This window comes from Callithrix jacchus, chromosome 16 (assembly GCF_049354715.1).
Source record: "Callithrix jacchus isolate 240 chromosome 16, calJac240_pri, whole genome shotgun sequence".
NCBI classification, from domain to species: domain Eukaryota; kingdom Metazoa; phylum Chordata; class Mammalia; order Primates; family Cebidae; genus Callithrix; species Callithrix jacchus.
The window spans coordinates 21483388-21501948 of NC_133517.1; the positions used below are offsets into that span (position 1 = coordinate 21483388).

Here is an 18561-nt window from a genome sequence, read left to right on the forward strand (position 1 = left end):
AATACAAAAATTAGCTGGGTGTGGTGGCAGGTGCCTGTAATCCCAGCTACTGGGAACGCTAAGGAATGAGAGTTGCTTGAAACCTAGAGGCGGAAATTGCAGTGAGCCAAGATCAAACCACTGCACTTCAGCCTGGGCAATGAAGCAAGCCTGTCTTCAAAAAAAAAAAATAGTGGTATCACTTCAGAAACTTCCAGTAACAATAAATCCACTGCATACTGGTAAATTTTTAGGTTTCATTTTTGTTTTTGTTTTGTTTTGAGACCGAGTTTTGCTGTCACCCAGCCTGGAGTGCAGTGCCATGATCTCAGCTCACTACAACCTCCACCTCCCAGGCTCAAGCAATTCTCCTGTCTCAGCCTCCTGAGTAGCTGGGACTACAGGTACCTGCCACCACACCCAAGTAATTTTTGTATTTTTAGTAGAGACGGGGTTTCACTGTATTGGCCAGGCTGGTCTCGAACTCCCAACCTTGTGATCTGCCCGTCTCGGCCTCCCAAAGTGCTGAGATTACAGGCATAAGCCACTGTGCCTGGCTAATTTTTAGTTTTTAAACCACTCATCATGTCACTAGATCCAATAATGGCCCCATGAGGCAGAGAAATCATCTCCATTTTACAACTGAAAAAAGTTTAGATATTAAAATATTGCCTAAGATCACACAGCTCATAAGTTATAAAACAGAAAATCAAAACCACTATTTTATATATATCATATTCTCCTGTAAAAATTCTGTAAGAATCAGGATAATCCTAACTACATTCAATGGAGCAAGTATTATGCCCAATCCCATTTTTAAAAAACCAAAGGACAAAATAAAGACATCTTTTTTTGGCGGTGGTGGGGGACAGAGTCTTGCTGGACCAGGCTGGAGTGCAGTGGCACAATCTCAGCTCATTGCAGCTTCAATCAATCCTCCCACCTCAGCCTCCCTAGTAGCTGGAACTATAGGCACTTACCACTACACCTAGCTAATTCTTTTTTTTTTTTTTTTGTACAGACGGGGTTTCACCATGTTCCTCAGACTGGTCTCAAACTCCCTGGTTCAAGCAATCCTCCCACCTTGCCTCCCAATATGCTGGGAATATAGGTATGAGCCACTGTGCCTGGCCAAAATTTGTTAATCAGTAAGTCAGAAATAAGCATAACCAGAAAAAATACATGACATTTTCCCTTTTGCCCTACAAATATAGTTGTTTTACTGATTTTTTAAAAAATCTTTGCTCATTCCCCCTAAAAAATATCTGAGCATTTACTATGTTAGGTACAGCTACAATGTTAATGTGAAGACTCACATCATTATTGTACCTCATAAATGTGCAGAAATATTACGTGTCAATGAAAAACAAAACTTAAAAAAGAAAGATTCTCTTCTCAGAGAGCTTAGAAGAGAGATACAGGTAAACATGCAATTTTGATATGTGACAGATATTACAATGAGTATATGCACAGAAGCAGCGATCCAATCAGGGGAGAGGCAGGTGTTGTGCCAGGAAAAAGATGAATGGAAGATACAGGGGAATTAGTCAGGTAGCACAAATGCGGGGAACTGGGAAGTGTACCAGGCAATGTGTGTACAAACAGGCTTAAGAGTAATCAACATAGGGAAACATCACACAACTCGGCCTGTCCGGGGGATGAAGGGAAGGGGAGGGAGAGCATTATGACAAATACCTAATGCATGAGGGGCTTAAAACCTAGATGACGAGTTGATAGGTGCAGCCAACCACCATGGCACATGTATACCTATGTAACAAACCTGCACGTTCTGCACATGTATCCCAGAACTTAAAATAAAATTTAAAAATAAAAGGAGTAATTAGTGATGCTTATACCACATTTACATAATATCCAATCAATTTTAATTATGTTACCTTTTATTATTTTACAATGTATTTCAAAAAATGCTGTTACAGTTGCCTTAACTGCTCTATATGATCTGGAATAAAAGAACACACTTCAAACACACAAACATCAAGCAGTAATACCTACTTGTCCTGAACCATTACTACCAAAGGGATGTAGTTTTTAAATAAGCAGATGTGTGGCAAAGCAAAATAAAATACAAATTTGTTAGAACAGTAAACTTTGCTTTAATGGCTCTAGAAAGAAGGTGGTTTTATTTTCCTTTTTCAACACATCTGGTCTGGCAGCAAGTTCTATTATGCGTTTAGAGCAACAGGCGCCCTCAGAGTTTTGGTTTTTTGTTTTTGTTTTTCAGTTTGTGCATGTCACTTGAATCGGAAACCAGACACATGAAAAAAATCATCCTCAATACCCCCTATAACTCTCCCTCCAGAAGGTCACAATGTTAGTGAACTCAAGACTCTCACTGGTGATGGTATTTTACAATGAAAACACAAGAAAACCCTTTGGGGTCCAATTTTCACATTGCATTCTCCAAATAGTAAAATAGCAACTCTACATGTTGATGAAAAGGAATTCCAATTTCTTCCCATTTTCAGTCATATCAACATTAAAATGTATTTGGATTTAATTTCCAAAAAGAAAACTTTTGTTACTAAATATTTCAGAAATTTAATAAAGCATTACATATATGTAAATTAGCACTCATCTACCAAAAAAAATTGTATGTATATGTATTTATTTATCTTACCTTCACTGAAGTTCGTTTTTCTGGCTGGACATGAGAAACAGGATTAAGTGATCAATGCTGGTTTTATTTCTTCTTAAGCAATAATTTGGGTCTTTATCATTCAATGCAACTGCAGCATTTTCAAAATAAATTCACGAAAGGCAATACAAAGAAACACCTACTGAATAGGCTTCGGTCAAGCAATTCATGTCTTACAGTTAGACTCTACACCAAAGTGGCGTTATGTTATTATAGGCATTTGATTTTTTTTTTTTTTTTTCAGTTTGTCAGTTCTTTACTATCATTATTTTTTTCTATCAGGAGATAACGTGTAACACAAAGTAAGGCCTAGAGACCATTTACAGTTGTTTGCAATATCGTGGTTGGACTTAACTCTCAAGAGCTGATAGAAACCAAAGTGAAAAGAAGTCAACTAGAACCACATTTAGTCACATTCAAATAGTCTCCAAAAACACTTTACTAACATACATGTTTCCTTCTTCTTGACTGATCGTGTTAATTTTATTAAAATTATAATGAATAAGGCTGCAAAATCTCTGTAGAGTTGTTTTTCTAAGGGACTACCATGTTCAAATAAATGTTTTTAATTTTCAAAATGTCATTAGTAATGTCCTTTCTATAAACATGGTTGGCAAAATAAAAAGGCACAAAAGAGGGTAACAAGAAATGTTTTCAGCTTTCAGTGAGGAGTACCAAAGCATGTAACTTTCATGAAGAAAAGCAGAGTAAAATATTCAGTAATTCATGCACAACTTGAGCTACAAGAAAACTTTTCTTCAGGTAGGTCCTGAGGCTTGAGGAGAAAACGAGTTTTCCTAATCACGTGCTTCATGTAAAATAAAATGTAAAGCTGCACACACATGTTTGGTTTCAACAGTGGACCCATGGTTTTTAAAATATGAGGCAATTAAATGAAGGAAAACAAAACCAAAATACTTTCATAAACAAAGCAACTCCATCCATAGCCACTGTCCTTTTTACCACTCAGTGGGGTAAAATGTCCAATGAAATGTAAAATGCAGCATATGCAATCACGTAATCTAAAAACCTTCCATGATAACTTATTGCAAATTGCACTTGACAGTTCACCAAAACAATGGAAAACTGGCCCCTTGTTGGTTCACACAGTCCTTGAGCCCCAAACTGAAGTCACCAATAAAATGATCTGGATAAAAAGTTTGCAGCTGTGCTCAGCCAGCTAGCTCCACCCTCTGGGTGTGATCCCACCCGGGACACCGCTTTGTCCTGTTCCTTTGTGGGACTCTCATCCTCAGGCAGGTAGTCAGGTAGCTCTGTGTTCTGTTCTACTTCCACAGGAGTATCTTGGAATGGGACAAGCATCTGATACAGAAAATATATTAAGAGTCATTATAAAATCAACTTTACTCCCTAATTACCGTGGTTATTCTCAGGGTAAACTTTGCTGTTACATGACAGTAGGCCCAACTGCTAAGCACTGTGTAAGTACAGAAGGGAGTAAGCAGAGTACATGAGAACTCAGAAGTTAATCTGCTGAAATTCTAGGAGTAAATGAGCAACCTCTGTCTGGGTAATTGTGACTAAAGCAAGTGTCTAGCCACTGCAGGCCACTGGAGAGCCATGGAACTCCCAACTATGAGCTGGAAACTCAAATGAGCTCAAGGCATAGATTTGTTTCTCCCATCAAAAAGCTAGTGAAAAGAGTAGCAACAGACAAGGATTTTCATCCTATTTATTTGCCCAGTTGTTATACCTTTATTTTTTGGATTGTCAAGATTAGTTAAGGTTAGGAAGAAAGTATTTAAAGATAAATGCAAGAAAGCCATGTATCCTTTATTTCCATATAAAATCAGCAAGAGCAGACTCTGATATCCACAAAAGATCTACTTCTAAAACAATTAACTATTAACCAAGAAACAACACATCCTTACATACTCGGCACTATTTATTTAGAAATACTGGCAATCTGCTAGCCATAAAAAATAATTGAGAGCGAGTTCAATATAAAGAAAACTAAATATAACTTTTACCTCTTCTCCACTCTCGCTTTTCACAACTTGCTGAGCTTTCATAACCTTGGTTGATGCTATCGCTGATGCCAAAGCCTAAGCCAGGATAAAAAGGAAAAATTTTGAAATTTATTTGTTTACCTATAATCTCAAACATATTCAGCCATTTCAAATACTTACCTCAGCTTTCAAATCTGAACGGATTCGCACCACACATCTTTGAACAGCCATTTGAAAAGTAAAGCTAATAACACCTTTAATTTTTAACAAAGCCTCTTCACATAGATTTCTCCGAGACTGAAAAAATAAAAGCAAACTGTTATGAAAACAGGCATATAAAAGGTAATAAATTAGCTAAAACCACACTATATTTTGGGGAGGGGGTGAAGAGAGCAAACGAACTATTTCAGATTTTAACGTCTTACATCAGGGCATAGAGTGGGGGTGCTTAGTCAAAATTTTTTTTTTTTAATTTCACAAATCAACAGAATAGCAATTCCTGCTAAATTTTTAAAGCTTCAATACTAGTATGGAGTTTTAATAATTTTTATCAGAAAGAAGTTAGCCAATGTTAAATTATATCTTAAATAAAACAGAACACATTAGCTGGGCATAGTGGCACGCACTTGCAGTCCCAGCTACTCAGGAGGCTGAGGCAGGAGAATTGCTTGAACCTGGGAGGCAGAGGTTGCAGTGAGCCTAGATCGTGCCATTGCACTCCAATCTGGGCAACAAAGTGAGACTCTGTCTCAAAACAAAACAAATGGAACACAATGCAGGGGAAAAAAGGCCAAAAAGCAGAAAAGCGAGGTTTTTCTAACTCAAGGGAGGGGAAAACTATAGTCCACTAGCTGTTTTTGTAAATAAAGTTTTATTGGAACACAAGCACACCCATTTTGTTACATATTATCAGAGGCTAGTTTCATGCTAAGGCAGAGTTAGTAGTTATGACAGAGACCACTGTGGTCTGCAAAGCCAAAAATATTTACTTTCTGGTCCTATAAAGAAAAGGCTTATGACCCCTGCTCTAGCCTAAAAATCTCCAGGGATAAATTCTAATAGACTGAAGTTAGAATTAGTGAGCACTCAGTGTTTAAGTCACTATTCCTTAAATCACCCGGTATTATAAATATCACTGCATCATTCATTTACAGCACTCTCATGGTTACTACTGCATTCTCAAGGGTTAGACATACCCTCTGTGGGTATGTCATTTTCCTGATACTCTTCAAAACACAACATGTACCCTTTAATGTTTTCATGCTTCAATACAGGGTCTACATTATCCTAGTCTTCCACTTATCACACTGATTATTCCAGCTCTGTCTCACCTTAACTCCTAAGTCCAGTGCCTAAACTGACTTACTTTCTGCTTCACCCCTCAGGAGATTATTCTCTTCACTTTAGCCATCACAAATATCACTGACTCCAATATGACTTTCTTATTTGTATTTGTCGGCCAGATATATCCAGTTGACCATCAAGGGTCATCTCAATATAAGATCCAAAGTGAAAATGGAAAAAGTAATTGCATTTTCCCCTCATAGCTCCCTCCACCTTTGGCCCACACACCAAATCACGCTCTCTACATCTTCTATCTTGAGACCAGATTTTGATTTATATTTCTGAGGGCTCGATCTATAATTGACCCTTGGGTCAAGTCTCTAGATTATATCCAGTTTTCAAACTTAGTTCCACACTCTTCAAAACAACTGCTCACACCATTGCTCATCTCCCTACTTCTGCATTTCAACACTATTGAGGGAAAGACCTGGGATATGTTAGTCTGTGGCACAGCACAAGCCCATGGTGGCTCATCTAGGGCACTGTGTCTGGACTCTTCTCTGCAGGGGTCTGCATTTGGTGAAGCTCCCTTAGAGGACTGGTGCCAAATAGCTCCATGATTATCTCTTCCACCTATTCAACACCGGGTAACCTTCAAGTGAAGCAAAGTTCACAAAATAAATTTAAGAATTAGAATATTAATCTGATCCCTTATTTTAAATGTGGGGAAAGTGAAAAGTTGAAAAACTTGCCTAATTTGCCAGAGGTACAGTCTGGTACTAAATGCCAACCACATGTGACAGTGAGAAATGAGATTTGTGAGTCCAATTTAACTTTATTCCAACATAAATTAACACACTTTTTTAGCAGGCTTATTGTCTGCCTCCTCCAACTATGCTAGCTCCAAGAGCAAAAAGTTGTGCTTGATTCGGTCATCGCTGTATCCCTAGTATCTAAAATAATGCCTAACATTTGGTGCTCCTTTTTATTGTAAAAATTAGCACATTCTATAACATGTGAAATTTTAGATTGGGAAATAAAGTTCCAAAATCATCAGACTGATTGGTATTAAGTCTAAAAATTTAGGATGAACTAACATCCTTACAAACATTTCATTCCATTTATTCCAGTCTTCTTATAGCACCAAAGACCTTTAATTTTTTTATTAAGTCTTGTATTTTCTTATTAAGAAAACCCTTGCTAACAAAACTAAATTAATTAATTAAAAAAAAGAATACCCTTGCTACTATCACACTGGTCAGTAAGTTTAAAAAAAAACAAAAGACAGAAAATATCCCTGCACTCTTCCTAGTTTTTTGTTTTGTTTGGGAGAATACAACTACTTTTCCCCTTTCAAGAAGTGACTGATTTCCATATATTTAATAATGTCACTAGATTTTTAAAATATTTTTAAGAAATTTCAGATCATACTCCTGGGTTTTCCATATTGACAGCTGTATCAATAGCAAATTATCAAATTATTGACTTATTGATATTATGCTAAAATCTTTCATCATGTTAAATAATTTTTTTTTTTTTTTTTGAGACAGAGTTTCGCTCTTGTTACCCAGGCTGGAGTGCAATGGCGGGATCTTGGCTCACCGCAACCCCCGCCTCCTGGGTTCAGACAATTCTCCTGCCTCAGCCTCCTGAGTCACTGGGATTACAGGCACATGCCACCATGCCCAGCTAATTTTTTGTATTTTTAGTAGAGACAGGGTTTTCACCATGTTGACCAGGATGGTCTCCATCTCTTGACCTCGTGATCCACCCGCCTCGGCCTCCCAAAGTGCTGGGATTACAGGCTTGAGCCACCGCGCCCGGCTTGTTAAATGGTATTTACAGCTCCAGGATAAAACTAGATTTAGATTATTTCTATAATTTCTATAATTAGAAATTATAATATTGCGGTTAAAAGTTCAATTCTTGGCCGGACACAGTGGCTCACACTTGTAATCCCAGCACTTCGGGTGGCCCTGGAGAGTGGATCACCTGAGGTCAGGAGTTGGAGACCAGCCTGTCCAACATGGCAAAAACCTGTCTCTACTAAAAACACAAAAAATTAGCTGGGCATGGTGGCAGGTGCCTGTAATTCCAGCTACTTGAGAGGATGAGGCAGGAGAATCATTGAACGAGGGCAGAGAGGGAAGTGGGGTGCAGAGTTGCAATGAGCCGAGATCATGCCACTTCACTCTAGCCTGGGCAAAAGAACGAAACTCTATCTCAAAAAGAAACATACAAACAAAAGTTCAATTCAGGAGTCACACTACCTCGTCCAAATATTGACTAAGCTGAAGTTACATAAGTAGAGGAAACAGTTGAGTTATTTGACCATTCTAAACTCAACTTCCCTTTCTATTATAATCCTAACACTTTGAGAAGCTGAGGCAGGCGGATCGCTTGAGGTCAAGAGTACAAAATCAGACTGGCCACATGGTGAAACACCATCTCTACTAAAAATACAAAAAAAATTAGTCGGACATCGTGGTGGGTGCCTGTAATCCCAGCTACTGGGAGGCTGAGGCAGGAGAATTGCTCGAACCTGGGAGGCAGAGGTTGCAGTGAGCTGAGATTATGTCACTGCACTCCAGGCTGGGCAACAGAGTAAGACTCTGTCTCCAAAAAAAAAAAAATGATACACATCTCTCTGTGCTGTCAGAAATCAATGAGAGAATCGATGAAATAAACTCATCACTAGTGTCTATGTCACCAAAAAATGGTAACACGATAGTACATATAGTACTAGAGTTAACTTGCTAATATTTCATTTTGAACTTTGGCAATCATGTTTTTACTATATATTGGCCTATATATTTGTTTGGTTTCTGCTGTTCATTTTGAGAGTCTATGTTGACTACGCTAGTCTTAAACTCTTGGGCTCCAGCAGTCTTCCCAGCTCAGCCTCCCATACAGCTGAGATTACAGGCATGTGCCATCACACCTGGCTAGCCTATATTTCTGTGTGTGCTTTGCTGGGTTTTATTATTTGATTTGTGCTAGCTTTAAAAAGAAACTGTATTATTCTTATTCATTAAAATTAAACTCATGGAGATATTTTATATATCTTAAGATCTTCCATTGAATCAATTTACCTTTATCAGAACTTGCTTTCTAGAAACTGTCTTGTGACTCCACTTTCAATAAGATAGCTGTAAACTGATGTGGCTCTGTTAATATGCATATGGAAGGCTTTTTCTCAAGTTTATTTACTCCAAATCCTGAGCCTAAGCACCTAAACACAACTAGAAAAAGCTGTGAATAATCTAGTGTAACCTATCTGGCATAGCTAAAGAAGTAAGTGGTAATCTACCAACTGCTAAATATGTAAAGTTTACATATTTACCAACCCTAAATATGTAAAGTTACATAACGTATCTCTGCATAAGGTAACTTCAGGGGAACTTCCAATTGCAGTACAGATGAATTAACAGGGACAAGATTTATCCTCTAGAATTAAACAACTAAAGATAAAAACAAAATAAAATTTAAGGCTAGGCACAGTGGCTCACGCCGGTAATCCCAGCACTTTGAGTGGCCAAGATAGGTGGATTACCTGAGGTCAGGAGTTCGAGACCAGCCTGGCCCACATGGCAAAACCCTATCTCTTTTAAATACCAAAAAAAAAAAAAAAAAAAAAAAAAATGACTGGGCATGGTGGCAGGGACCTGTAATCCCAGTTACTTGGGAGGCTGAGGCAGAAGAATGGCTTGAACCCAGGAGGCAGAGGTAGCAGTGAGCCAAGACTGCACCATTGCACTCCAGCCTGGGCAACAAGAGCGAAACTCCATTTAAAAAAAAAAATTTAAGGCCAGGTGTGGTGGCTCAAGCCTGTAAGCCCAGCACTTTGAGAGGCTGACGCGGGCAAATCACGTGAGGTCAGGGGTTTGAGACCAACCTGACCAACAAGGGGAAACCCATCTCTACTAAAAATACAAAATCAGCTGGGCGTGGTGGTGGATGCCTGTAATCCCAGCTACTCAGTAGGCTTAGGCAGGAGAATCGCTTGAACCCAGAAGGTGAAAGTTGCAGTGAGTCAAGATCTCGCCCCACTGCACTTTGGCCCTGGCCACAAGAGCAAAACTGTCTCACAATAAAAAAATTAAAAACCAATGATTTCCAGACACTGGAAAACATGCTTCTATCTGGGCCCTAAGTTTTATTTATGGAACGATTTTTAGTTACAAATTCAATTTCTTTAGTAGATATAAAACTAGGCTGGGCACAGTCGCTCATGCCTGTAATCCCAGCACTTTGGGAGGCTGAGGCAGGTGGATCACCTGAGGTCGGGAGTTCGAAACCAGCCTGACCAACATGAAGAAACCCCATCTCTACTAAAAACATAAAAGTAGGCCGGGCATGGTGGCTCACGCCTATAATCCCAGCACTTTGGGAGGCCGAGGCGTGTGGATCACGAGGTCAAGAGATCAAGACCATCCTGGTCAACAGGGTGAAACCCCGTCTCTACTAAAAATATAAAAATTAGCTGGGCATGGTGGTGCACGCCTGTAGTCCCAGCTACCCGGGAAGCTGAGGCAGGAGAATTGCTTGAACCCAGAAGGCGGAGGTTGTGGTGAGCTGAGATCGTGCCATTGCACTCCAGTCTGGGTAACAACAGCGAAACTCCATCTCAAAAAAAAAAAAAAAAAAAAATACAAAAGTAACCAGGCGTAGTGGGGTATGCCTGTAATCCCAGCTACTTGGGAAGCTGAGGCAGGAAAATCCCTTGAACCGGGGAGGCGAAGGTTACACTGAGCCGAGATCATGCCATTGTGCTCCAGTCTGGACAAGAGTAAAACTTGGTCTCAAAAAAAAAAAAAAAAAAAAAAATCAGTTCATCTGTTTCTTCTTGAGTGAGCTTGGGTAATGTCTTTCAAGAAATTTTCCTGTTTCATCTACATTATCAAATTTATTGGTATAAAGGCATTTAAAATATTCACTTATCTTTTTTTTTGAGATGTAGTCTTGCTCTGTCGCCCAGGCTGGAGTGCAGTGGTGTGATCTCTTCTCACTGCACCTCCTGGGTTCAAGCAATTCTCCTGCCTCAGCCTCCCACACAGCTGAGATTATAGGCCCACGCCATCACACCTGGCTAATTTTTGTATTTTAGTAGAGACAGGGTTTCACCATGTTGGCCAGGCTGGTCTCAAACTCCTGACTTCAAGTGATCCACCCACCTCAGTCTCTCAAAGTGCTGGCATTACAGGCATGAGCCCCAGTGCCTGGCTTATCCTTTTAATATCTGTAGGATCTATAGCAGTATCCTCTTTCATTTCTGATATGGATAATTTATGACTTTTTTTTATTCTTGATCTATTTGATTAGAGACTTATCAATTTTAATAATCATGTCAAACACCAGCTTTTGATTTCACTGGGTTTTCTCTATTGTTTTTCAATTCTCTAATCTTTGTTTCTTCTCTTCTGCTTGTTGTGACTTTCATTTGCTCTTCTCTTCCTAGTTTTTTTTTTCTTTTTTTGAGACAGGGTTTTTGTTGCCTAGGCTGGAGAGTATAGTGGCACAATCACAGATCACCATAACCTTTTATTCTTGGGCTCCAGCAATCCCACTTCAGCTGCTTCTATTTTTCTTAAGGTAGAAGCTTCTGTCACTAACTTGATATCCTTTCTTTTTTGTAAATAAACAGTTAGGCATCTGATGCTAATGAATTTCCACTTTAAACAATGTTTACTTCCAACAAATTTGAGCTACACTTTCATTTATATTTCACTTTCATTTTTATTACACTTTCACTTTATTCAGTTCATTTTCATTTGTATTCAGTTCAAAACGCTAATTCTCTTTTATTTGTTGACTAATAGATTAGAGATGTGCTATTTAAAAAAAGAGATATGCTATTTATCGGGGTGCAGTGGTTCATGCCTGTAATCTCGGCACTTTGCAGGTTTGAGGCAGAGGACTGCTTGACGCCAGGTGTTCAAGACCTGGCAACATAGCGAGATTCCATCTCTGCAAAAAATTTAAAAATTAGCCAGGTATGGTGGCACATGTCTGTAGTCCCACCTCCTCAGGAGGCTGAGGCAGAAAGATTACTTGAGCCCAGGAGTTCACAGCTGCATAGACTATGACTGAGCCACAGAACAAGACCCTGTCCCCGAAAGAAGAAAAGGAAAAAAAAGAAAGAAATGTGTCACTTAGTTTTCCAAATTTGGAGGGAATTTTTCAGGTATCTTTCTGTTATTGATTTCTAATTTGCTTCACTGTGCTCAAAGAGCATGCTTTGGGCTGGGCAAGGTGGCTCAGGCCTGTAATCCCAGCACTTTGGGTGTCCAGAGTGGGTGTATCACTTGAGGTTAGGAGTTCAAGACCAGCCTGGTCTCTACTAAAAAATACAAAAAATTAGCTGGGTGTGGTAGCAGGAACCTGTAATCCCTGCAATTCACAAAGCTGAGGCAAGAGCATTGCTTGAACCCAGGAGATGGAAGTTTCAGTGAGCTGAGATCACACCACTGTGCTCCAGTTCAGGCCACAGAGCAAGACTCTGTCTCAAAAAAAAAAAGATAATACAACATGCTTTGTATTGTTTTAATCCTTTTAAATGTCATAAGACTTGTTTTATGTCCACGGTATTGTCTATCTTAGTAAATGTTCCATGTGCACATGAAAAGAATGATGATCCTGTTGTTGGGTAGAGTGTTCTATTAATATCAATTAGGGCCAGGCACAGTGGCTCATGCCTGTAATCAAGCACTTGTGGGAGGCCAGGGCAAGTCAGGAGTTGAGACCAGCCTGGCCAACATGGTGAAACCCCATCTTTACTAAAAACACAAAAATTAGCTGGGCGTTGTGGTGGTGCATGCTTGTAATCCCAGCTACTCAGGAGGCTGAGACAGGAGAGTTGCTTGAACCTAGGAGGTGAAGGTTGCAGTGAGCCAAGACTGTGGCACTGCACTCCAGCCCTGGGTGACAGAGTGAGACTCTATCTCAAAAAATACACACACACACACCCCACACACACATTTAATATATATATTTAATATGTATGATATATATATTTTATATATCATATATATTAGGTTAAATTGGTTCATAGTATCATTTAAGTCTTCTACATTCTGATTTTCTGTAAGCTTCCTGTATTGAGAGAGTTGTGTTAAAATCTGTAACTGTGGATTTGTCTATTTCTCCCCATTTCAGTCAGTTTTGCTTCATATATTTTGATGCTCTATTATTAGGGGCATATTTTAAATTCTTACATCCTATGTTTAACTGGCCTCGTTAGCACAAAATGACCCTTTATATCAGTAAAATACTGATATTAGGATTTATTCTTAAAGACTGTTAGCATGTGACACTGAAGAAACTTTAGTAAACATGATTTCTCTTTCCCATCTAACAAATCCTACCGTATCATCAAGGCCATCTATATGCAAAACCACTGTTTTGGCACGTTTGTTTGTAGTTCCCAGAAAAAACTGAGCTTTCCTTCGACGTGAATTCATTTCATTGAAACTATCACCATCTGCCATACTGGAGGACTGAAGAATGTCGTAGATTTCAGAGGCCAAAAGTTTTGTTTCTCCTGGAGTTGTAGTTCTTGAAAAGAAACACATACAAATTAGTCTACTGATTCTGTAATTTTATTTCTCAACTATAAGGAGCCTTGTTTCTTTCACTGTAATTCCTTGTTCAATTTAAAAGCAATAGCAGTGAATCCTAGAATAATCAATAATACAGAAAAAGAACTTGTCTATAACAATCTTCTAATTTCATTTTAAACTTGTGGCTCATTAAGATTCAATATCCATCACTATATTTTTTGTATTTTTAGTATAGACAGGGTTTCTCCATGTTACTCAGGCCGGTCTCGAACTCCTGACTTCAGATGATCCACCCACCTCAGCCTCCCCAAGTGCTAGGATTACAGGCATGAGCCATCATGCCCAGCTCTAACGGCTCTTAGTAGTGGAATGGAACAAAGAGTAAGTACATGTAACTTTAAGGAAAGAATCCTCATTTCACCTATCAATGGGCTCTAAGTCCAAACCTTTTAATGTACACTCAAGGCCTTAAAATTGGCTGACTCCATCAGTTCATTTTGTCCTTTGATTATTCTTTGGGTTGACTACGACACTTGGCCATCTCCTACAAAGACCATGCATTTTTATATGTTCTTTGCTCTAGAATGCTTTCTAACTCTTAAATTTTGTTCAGGCCTTTCCTTAGCTGGAAGAGTTTCACCCAGACCGAAGGCTTTCTAACTCTTATTTCAATGCTTAAAGGCTCAGCTTGACCAACACCTTCTATATGAAGCCTCTACCTAATAACCCAATTCTCCCTTTGCATTCAGAGTACTATGTTTGTAATTACACTACTAAATTTTCTATTTTTTTTATAAGCATATAAACTCTTTAAGAGGAGGAATGTATCCTTTTTGTAACTTCCATAGAACCTAACAAAAATGTTTGCAAGTTATTTACTGAATGAGCAGGAATACTTCAGTTTCTGATATTCAGATTGCATACATTCAAGTTATTTAGAGCTTTAATTCCAGGGGTGATAATCTGACAGTATTCCAGACACTCAATTACTGTATCACGTGCTTTTCTGGGCCACTGTTGACCACAGGGATCACTTACTTTGAGTGACTTTAGCTCTGTGTTATAGGAAGCTATCAAAAAGACTAATATGTGTTAGTTGTCTCAGCATTTTTCTTGATAGCTGTTTTAGAGTTTATTGAAAAGTGACTGCAGTTCTCAGATATTTTAAATATTAGCCAAGAACAAGTTATGAAGAGCATGAAGATACAATGATTAGAGAAATTTATGAATTTAAGGGGAAAAAAAAATAAACAGGGCCAGGCACAGTGACTCACTCCTATAATCCCAACACTGCATGAGGCTGATGCAGGTTGATCACCTCAGGTCAGGAGTTCGAGACCAGCCTTACCAACATGGTGAAACCCCATCTCTACTAAAAATACAAAAAATTAGCTGGGCATGGTGGTAGGTGCCTATAATCCCAGCTACTTATGCAGCTGAGGCAGAAGAACTGCTTGAACCCAGGAGGCAGAGGTTGCAGAGCTGAGAGCGTGCCATTGCACTTCACCCTGGGGGACAAAAGCAAGACTCTGTCTCAAAAAGAAGAAAGAAAGAAAGAAAACCGGTATTTTTGTTACTCTTTTTCATTGTCAATAGTTTTACATCAGCCAAAAATATGAATCATCATAACACATAATAAAACATGCAACTAGTAACTGTCATACATTTTTAAAAACATGGATTATTCCCAAGCTTTTTAATTATGTTTCTTAATAAAGCAATAATGACACATATTAAAATACTAAAATATGAAATTATTTTGTTTTGCATAACTGTAAAAGTAGTTCTTAGACAATTAAGGCTACTAATTAATCCCTTTAAGAACCTACTGTAGGCCGGGCGCAGTGGCTCACGCCTGTAATCCCAGCATTTTGGGAAGCCGAGGCGGGCGGATCACCTGAGGTCAGGAGTTCAAGACTAGCCTGGCCAGTATGGTGAAACCCTGTCTTAAAAAATAATAAAAAAAATTTTTAAAAGAATCTAATGTAAAGTATCTCACCAGAAAAATCCAAGTAAAAAGTTTTCTAAATCAGTTTCAGTGGAATTATGTCCCCACCCAAACCTTCCATTTTCTTTTTTTTTTTTTTTTTTGGCGGAGTTTCGCTCTTGTTACCCAGGCTGGAGTGCAATGGCGCAATCTCGGCTCACCGCAACCTCCGCCTCCTGGGTCCAGGCAGTTCTCCTGCCTCAGTCTCCTGAGTAGCTGGGATTATAGGCATGCGCCACCATGCTCAGCTAATTTTTTGTATTTTTAGTAGAGATGGGGTTTCACCATGTTGACCAGAATGGTCTCGATCTCTTGACCTTGTGATCCACCCACCTCCGCCTCCCAAAGTGCTGGGATTACAGGCATGAGCCACCGCACCCGGCTATACCTTCCATTTTCTATCAGTCTCAATACAGATGTTTAAGTTACTTTTAAAGCTGATTTTAAATTAAACTAGGTAGGAGAACTATGACATGAAGAAACCACTCCAATATTTGGAAAAATCTAATAAAAAGGCAACTGCTGGTAAAGGCATCATTGGTATCATCTGAAGAAAATTGATCTTTATATCTTTGACTCAGTAATTCGCCAATAAAATGTGTTAAGAAAATAGTCTATGAGACAAAAATAATCCAAAACACAAAAAAAGCCCTATATGCAGTTAAGCAAAGAAATCTCAAAGCAGGCTGGGGGCGATGACTCCTGCCTGTAGTCCCAGCTACTAGGGAGAATGAGACAGGAGAATCACTTGAACCTGGGAGGAAGAGGTTGCAGTGAGCTGAGCTCACACCCTTTGTACTTCAGCCTGGGCAACAGAGTGAGACTCCATCTCAAAAAAAAAAAAGAAAGAAACTGTAGAGCAGCTGAGCACAGTGGCTCACACCTGTAATCCCAGCATGTTGGGAGGCCAAGACAGGATGATCACTTGAGTCCAGGAGTTTGAAACCAGGCTAGGCAACATGTTGAGACTGCATCTCTACAAAAAAAGACAAAAATTAGGCCAGCACAGTGGTTCATGCCTGTAATCCCAGCACTTTGAGAGGCTGAGACAGGCAGATAATTTGAGGTCAGGAGTTTGAAACCAGCCTGGCCAACATGGTGAAATCCTGTCTCTACTAAGCACAAAAATTAGCTATGCGTGGTGGTGGGCACCTGTAATCCCAGCTACTCAGGAGGCTGAAGCAAGAGAATTGCTTGAGCACAGGAGGCAGAGGCTGCAGTAAGCCAAGATTGTGCCACTGCACTCCAGCCTGGGCAACAGAGTGATCTGTCTCAAAAAAATATAAAAAAATTAGCCAGGCATGATGGGCTGAGTCCTTGCTGCTCAGGAGGCTGAGGCAGGAGGACTGCTTGAGCCCGGGAGGCAGAGCTAACATTGCACCAGCCAACTCAACAGAGTGAGACCTGGTCTCAAAAAATAAAAAAATAAGAAAAATTTTAGAGCAGCACTCTACATCAGAACTTTCTGAGATGATGGAAATAGAGTCACTAGTCACATGACTAAACACTTGGAATATGGCTAATGTGACTGAGGAACTTTTAAATTTTAATTAATTAATTATTATTATCACTTTTTTTTTAGATAGAGTCTCATTCTGTTGGCCAACCTGGAGGGCAGTGGTGCGATCTTCACTCACTGCAACCTCTGCCTCCTGGGTTCAAGTGATTCTCCTGCCTCACCTCCTGAGTAGCTGGGATTACAAGCACACGCCACCACACCTGGTTAATTTTTGTATTTTTGGTAGAAATAGTGTTTCACCATGTTGGCCTGCCTGGCCTCAAACTCCTTACCTCAGGTGATCTACCTGCCTCCCAAAGTGCTGAGATTATAGGTGTGAGCCACCATGTCCAGCTGTTAATTTTAATTAATTTAAATTGCCACATGTTGCTATTGATTACCATATTAGACCTGTTTCAGAAAAAAAGGAAGATCCTTCCGTTGTCATCATCCGTAAACCAGCCCTCCTGTTCCTGATTCATCATTCCTTCTATCCCTCTGACTAACCACTTCTCTAGCACCCTTTCTGAACTAAGGTCCTGTAAAATAATTTAGTTCTATTAAAGAAAAAAAAACTATCTGGGAAGTGTGTGGTGGCTCATGTCTGTAATTCCAGCACTTTGGGAGGCTGAGGCAGAAGGAATGCTTGATGTCAGGAGAGCAGCCTAGGCAACATAGTGAGACCATGTCTCTACAAAATAATTTAAAAATTAGCCAGGTATAATGGCACATGCCTGTAGTCCCAGCTACTTGGGAGGATGAGACAGGAGAATAGCTGGAGCTTGGGAGGTTGAGGCTGCAGTGAGCCATGACCATACCACTGCACTCCAGCCTCGGCAACACAGTAAGACTGTCTCAAAAAACCAACCAATCAAACAAAAAAACCGAGTTATTTTCTCAATTACTCCAAGGACAGTATAGAGCTGCAACCATTCCAGATATATTGCACAGAAGATAATACAATATATCCAATGGATTCCTTAGGGCTTTAGGGCTTAATTCTCTTATAAATCAATTTTAGTGGCATCCACATTAGCAGCAACAGGGTGAGGGAGAAATAGCCAACTATTCGTATGAGCAACGTGCAAAGGGTAGGTATGCACGCTTATGACTACCAGTATAGCTACTGGGTCTATTCACACTATTTTAATTATAAACTTGAGAATTTACTACAAAATTCTATCTAGAGAGTCACACAGACTTCTACTTAGATACACAAAGCGGTTACAGATGAGAAACTAGCAATAATGGTCAAATGAAAATTTTTTTTGAGACACGGTCTCGCTCTGTTGCCTCAGCTAGAGCACAGTGGCAGGATCTCAACTCACTGCAATCTCTACCTCCTGGGTTCAAGTGATCCTCCTGCCCCAGCCTCCCAAGGAGCTGGGAAGACAGGTACGCAACACCACACCAGGCTAACTTTTGTATAGCTAGTAGAGACAGGATTTCGCCATGTTGGCCAGGCTGGTCTTGAACTCCTGAGCTCAAGTGATCTGCCTGCTTTGGCCTCGCAAATTGCTGGGATTACAGGTGTGAGCCACCATACCCAGCATGTATGAAATATGAAATGCCCCAGCCAGCACCCTCTTAACTTCCTTATTTTATAGTTCCATAGTTTTACCATTTTC

At 39.6% G+C, this 18561-nt stretch overlaps 1 protein-coding gene across 2 annotated transcripts in view; it reads right to left on the reverse strand.

Moving 5' to 3' along the window:
* Nucleotides 1-1859: 1859 nt before the first annotated feature.
* The window catches only part of ARMC1 (armadillo repeat containing 1), a 31039-nt gene continuing 14337 nt past the window's right edge, over nucleotides 1860-18561 (reverse strand). For both annotated transcript variants that reach the window (XM_017965368.4, XM_035276664.3), the window contains 4 exons: nucleotides 13254-13443; nucleotides 4786-4902; nucleotides 4627-4701; nucleotides 1860-3958 (listed from right to left, as the gene is read on the reverse strand). In XM_017965368.4, coding sequence (XP_017820857.1) covers nucleotides 3767-3958; nucleotides 4627-4701; nucleotides 4786-4902; nucleotides 13254-13443 — 574 coding nt within the window. In that variant the 3' untranslated portion in view covers nucleotides 1860-3766. The remainder of the gene's footprint in view (nucleotides 3959-4626; nucleotides 4702-4785; nucleotides 4903-13253; nucleotides 13444-18561) is intronic.